At 39.0% G+C, this 6,100-nt stretch overlaps 1 protein-coding gene across 1 annotated transcript; it reads left to right on the top strand.

Moving 5' to 3' along the window:
- The first annotated feature begins 5,395 nt into the window (after window positions 1–5,395).
- LOC101653182 (40S ribosomal protein S23-like) lies at window positions 5,396–5,830 on the top strand. Its single transcript, XM_045293523.1, has one exon. It carries the CDS (start codon window positions 5,399–5,401, stop codon window positions 5,828–5,830), a length of 432 nt encoding a protein of 143 aa, XP_045149458.1. The 5' UTR covers window positions 5,396–5,398.
- The last annotated feature ends 270 nt before the right edge of the window (window positions 5,831–6,100 follow it).

Raw genomic sequence — 6,100 nt, 5'->3', positions numbered from 1 at the left:
TGAAAGTTACCTGAAGCTAATGCAACAGAGTTTGCATCAGGACATGGACATGGAGCTGCCTAACCACAGCAATAACAACACAGCCTTGTGAAAGGCCAGGATCACGTCTTTTCATGTCTTTCATCCAATGAAATTTCAATTGAACAATACAAAGTGCAGGAAACCTATGGAGGGAATAACCCTGTCATACAACAGATATTGCTGTAGTGGCCCTTAACTTTTTCTGCCATAGCCCTGTGCTTTATTAAAAATTGATGGTAAATATTAATTTAGAAGCATCTACACATCCTCAGTTAGTTGGAAAACCAGTCATGGCCAAAATTATAACTCTAAAATAGTTATTTAATAGATACACAGTTGATCTGCTTGTGGAGATGCTAAGAGATGGGACAACTGTCAAGTGAGCACACAAGTAGCTCTGATTTCCCCCAATTATGACGTCTCCTCTATAGCTGCATACATCCTTTATCTTTCATCATGGAGATGTAATATAACTTTACTACACAGACATTGTTATAGGCGGCAATTTCTATATCGTTCTTTCCATTATAAGTGCAGTCCATTTACCCTAATCTATCTTAAAACTACCTAACAACAGCGATGACAACCTGTAGGTATTTAAAATAATATGTAATGATAGTCATGACAATTAATATTACCAAAAAGTACGGTACTTCAACTAGTGGATAAATGTATATAACATATAAGTCCTCTTAGAAGAGTAAGGTGTGCCTGCCCCAAGCCATGGTATTTTCAATCCTCTCCTAGGCATGTGGAAGTTGGACACTGAATAAAGAAAGTCAAAGAAGAATGGATTCATTTGTTGAATATTGAAAATACCTGCAGAAGAATAAACAAATCTGTCTCAGAAAATGGAAATCTAGAATGATCTTTATAAGTGAGGATGGTGAGGCTTAGCCTCACATAACTTGGACATATTATCAGGATAGATCAGTCCCTGGGAAAGAAAGGAGACTGTCAAGGAGATGGATTGATATAGTGGTTGCTGAACAACAGGCTCAAACAAACAAAGATTGTGATGAGGGTAAAGCAAAGGGAGTGTTTGACTCTATTGTGCATAAGGTTACTCAGGGTTAAAATTGACGGATGACATGTAACAATAGCACAACAATATAAAGTTGAGGGATTTTTAATGAGAAATTTGGTGAAAGTGTTGATCTTGAGGATAATGTATGGTAGTTTTATTCATTTATCCATTAAAAAGATTTGACCAGATTTCTAACTCCCTTTACAAATGCTGACTCCAGTAGTAACTTATGAATAGGTTTCTGATCCCCAAAAGAACTACACTAATGAGCTTGTTGTGTAAGTAAAGAAAGATGTGCATTCCATCCAAGCCCTGTTAGAAATAAAAATATGAGACTACCAATTTTAGTTAAGAGTTTCTGTGGTTTAAAATCATGTGTTTTATTTTTATTGTTAAGTGCCATCTGGTTGGGTCTGACTCATAACAACAGAACAACAGAACACGTAACATCGATTTTCTGCCACCCTCAAAATGGTTCAATTTGCACCCATTTGGGAAGCCACTGTGCCAATTCATCTCCTTGAGACTCTTTCTCTTATTTGCTGGGTCCTCTACCAAGCACAATGCTGTTCTCAAGAGATTTGTCTCTCCTGATAGCAGGTTGGAAGTATGTAACGTGAAATCTCACTATCCTCACTTCTGTGTTTATTTTTATTTTTTATTGTTCATTAAATACAGGTTTACAGAACAGCTAATCGGTCTGATCCTCAATAGATCCCACACATCACTGCATTCTCCTCAATGTTCCATCCTAAAGCTCTGCACTTTGCCATTAGGTAAATGTTGCCTTTTTTAGATTAAATGATTTATTATTTTACCACAGAGGTGAGTTCAGTTCAATTTATTATTTTGCCACAGAGGTGAGTTCAGTTCTAGACCTGAAGGGTGACTGAAGGGGTCCTCTATCTCTGTCTGACAAATAATCTTCCTCTCGTTTATGGTTTTGCATTATGGTTTCCACATTTGTTTCCAACTCTCTCTAGGACCTTAATCTAAGTGATGCTTTTCAGAGCAGTAGTTGATAGTGGTAGGCAGTAACCATCTAGTTCCTCTGGTATCAGCACTGTGGAACGTTATCATTGTGTGACCCTTTAGTCCTTTGGACTAATGTTTCCATGTATCTTTCAACTATTCTCACTCTTCTCTCTTCTGGACAAGGAAAGGGGTGTATCTCAGATGGCTGCTCACAAGCTTGTAAGGCCCCACTTACTACTGAACAGAATGTAGAATATTGGCTTTGTGAACTATGTGGTTGCCATTGACCTCAATAGCCACTGAGACTTTTCACCAGACTTACCCTGAAGAAGCATTCTGCTTGTCCTTCCTCCATGACAGATACATTTGTTCTTCTGGCAGCCCATATCGTAGCAGCTCTTAAACAATGATGCTGTCAGTACAGCATGGTAAGCCTCCTTATACTCTATACTAAATGATATGATCTTCCAACACAGAAATGTTTATCCTGATTTTGTAGATGAGAGAACAGAAATAAATATTCTGAGATTTCTGTGGGCTGTTGGGGCACTCATCACTGACTGAGCAAGCTTCATTAATTTAATAAAGTTATAAGTTTAACTTTGGGCAAAATACCTGAAAAGGAAACATTTATAAAGTCATTTTTATCAAAACCAAATGATTAAATTTAACTCCACACTTTCTAAATTAGACTCTCCTTTTTTATACCATTGGCTAGCTTAGAATCCATGTTTGCTTTCCTGATAAGCTCCTGCTATCTGGTTATATTAATTGCAAGAAGCCATAAGTAACTAAGTGAATGTTTTCTCTGCAGTCAAGCAAGAATGTGTAAACAATATATCACAAGGAAGGTGGGGATTAGAAACAGATGCAGTGGTGTGAAATGGCCTTCAAAATATACCTTTTATAATAAGGATATAGAAGTAAAGTTTAAGAAACAACACAAGACAGAAAAGAAAAAAAATCTTGAATTATTGAAGCTTTCGCTAAGTGAACAATTTCTAAAGAAAGAAACTCAATGTTAATTTTTATTAGCAGTTCCAGTCCCAAAGAATATTTTCTATCAACTTTTGAAAGGCATACTTTGTAAGCATTCTGATATTTTTATTGTAAATTTTGCAGACTGCCTAAACATATTTAAGCCTTTTTATCACTAAAAGCATTTCCCTAACTTTGACCTTTTTTTTTCTGTAACTTCAATCAAAACTAAACAATCAATGATTTTATTTTAAATCTTTCTTGGTTCCTTCCTCTCTTAACTATTTCTGCTCAGGAAACGTTCTCAGAAATTATCATGTTTTCACTTATGTAAACTGGTAGTTTTCCATTTAGATATATATCTCTCCAACGATGAATACAAGGGATACCCCACCCAAAGTGGATTTTTTTCAAAGCTATGTATTAAATATTTTTATCTCCTTAACACCTGCAAAGGACTCTTCATTACACTTAATACATTTGCCAAATCTGCAATTCCATTCTTGGAAACATTTTTTCAAACTCTTCTGTTTGGATGCTTGACCGCACCTCCCTCATGTTTTCCTTCATCTCTTCTAAGTCTTCAGATCGCTGTCCTTTCATGTCCCGGAAACAAAAAGAAGTCACCTGAAACAAGGTCAGGGACTAAGGTGTGTGGGGCAAGAGCAGCGTGCTGGTTTTTTGCTAAAAACTGGCACACTGAGATGTCTGGATGAACATTGTTGTGGTGGCAAAACTAGTCCCCCATCTGCCACAAATCAAGCCTTTTCTTGTCGCACACTGTTACACAATCTCTTCAGAACTTCTAAATAGAAAGCTTGATTAACTGTCTTCCCTGGTGGAATGAACTCCATAACACTACTCCCCTCATATATTAAAAAAAAGCAAATGAGCATCATCTTGATCTTTGATTTCACTTGGTGAGGTTTTGGGTGGGGCCAGATGTGATGGCGTCTTCCCCTGGTTTGATTGATATTTGCTTTCAGGGCCCTAAGAACAGCACCATGTCTCATCACAAGTAATGACCTTGGAAATAAAAAGTCTGGGTTGCTTTAGAGCTTGTCTTTCAAAGCAAGGTATGTTTCCACTCGACCCTCTTTTTCCTAATCAATCAGAAACTAAGGCACAAATATCACATCAACCCTTCTCGTTCCCAAACCTTCCATTAAAATTTGCTAACCCGAGCTCCAAGGTAGTCCAGATAAATTCCCCATCTCTTCAATGATCCGTTCAAAATTCAAGTGCTTTAATTTTGTCTACATTTTCATCTGTTCTGAAAGTTGATGGACGTCCAGAATGAGGTTTGTCATCAATCAACATTTTACCTTTTTTGAAACAAGAAAACCTCTCATACACTTGAGTTTTTTCCATAGGACCGTCCTTGTAAGGTGTATTCAACATCATAACAGTTCTGTGTCATTTTTCATGAGCAGGAAACAAAATTTCACAGTCACATGCTGTTTTCATACATTGGCCATCACAGAAAACAAGGTTCAAGCAAAACTACAAACTTTTACATAAAAATTCACTGTGACCAGAGATAACCTTCCCAAAGATGGAACTGGATGCCTCAGAGATAGTTGCTTGATGCTTGCCTAGTGGGAAAAATTGGATACTTCGAAAGCTGTTTTTCCGTTTTGTTTTTTGGGGGACTGGCCGCTTGTAAGTTATATGAATCTTCATTTCAGGTTTGAATAGTCTTTCCCCTACAACATTCCAAAGAATTGAACAAAAAAAAGTAAGTACCTGTACTTATTGTCTTTCTTTCCTATTGCTACTGTGATACAAATACCACAAGTTTCAATGATCTATTTGTTTGGGGGTGTGGCAGTTACATAATCTTCTGTCAATTTGAGAACGGGTGGAGCCTGCCAATCAGGTCACAGCTTGATGACCTCATTTGAAGGTGTGAAGGAGATAAGCAGCTCACTGGAGGCCAGATACACTCTGCTTGTCTGCCTGAGGGACATTCCTGTTGACAAGGCACAGGGAACTATGCTGATGGACCCGGAGCCCTGGAGCTGGAGGAGCCCTGTGGAGACCCAAGCCAGCACTGAGATGCTTCTACCACCACTGGATCCACAAGACTTTCCACCCACTGGCCTGTGATCTTCCTGCATTCAAGGTCATTGCATGTGCTACGTCAGTCTGAAGAGGAATTTATAGATTTGTATCAGGCATATGGGCTAATATCAGACTTACAGACTTGATGTGGACTGGGCTGGGATGTTTTCTCAATATACAATTGCTCTTTTATACAAAACTCTTTCTTTACACATATGAGTGCCTCCCTGGATTTGTTTCTCTAGTCTATCTAGACTAGCACATGGGGACTTGCCAATCAGGGGATTGAAAATGCTATGGCGCTCTTTCGCTGGGAATCGCTGTGCCGCCAACATGGGCAAGTGTCATGGTCTTCGTACTGCTAGGAAGCCCCGCAGCCACCGACGGGACCAGAAATGGCACGATAAACAGTACAAAAAGGTCCATTTGGCCACAGCTCTGAAAGCCAACCCCTTTGGAGGCGCTTCCCATGCAAAAGGAATCGTATTGGAAAAAGTCGGAGTGGAAGGCAAACAACCAAATTCCGCCATTCGCAAGTGTGTCCGTGTCCAGCTGATCAAGAACGGCAAGAAAATCACAGCCTTCGTGCCCAACGATGGGTGCTTGAATTTTACTGAGGAAAACGATGAAGTTCTGGTGGCTGGATTTGGTCGCAAAGGTCATGCCGCCGGTGACAATCCTGGAGTCCGCTTTAAGCTTATCAAAGTAGCCAATGTGTCCCTCTTGGCCTTATACAAAGGCAAGAAGGAAAGGCCAAGATCCTAGTTTGATGGTGAACACTTAATAAATTTTCTTTGCCAGAAAAAAAAAAATGCTATGGCTTCGGTAAGTGGCACCTTAGTCCTTAAAATGATATCATTGCTCTCTTCAACACTCTAAAGGGTCCTTGTTCAGCAGACTTCCACAATGCTCTTTCTTGACTCCTCCTTCCAAGGACATGACTTGTGTTTCTAAATACATGAAATCCTTCACAACTTCCTTATCTATGAGCTTTTTATTGGTCCATGAGACTTGAATAGGCAAATGTTCAGTTTC

The sequence above is a fragment of the Echinops telfairi genome, unplaced genomic scaffold (genome assembly GCF_000313985.2).
Source record: "Echinops telfairi isolate 266 unplaced genomic scaffold, ASM31398v2 ScPeMD7_2010;HRSCAF=2546, whole genome shotgun sequence".
NCBI classification, from domain to species: Eukaryota; Metazoa; Chordata; class Mammalia; order Afrosoricida; family Tenrecidae; genus Echinops; species Echinops telfairi.
This window is presented reverse-complemented; position numbering and strand designations above follow the sequence as displayed.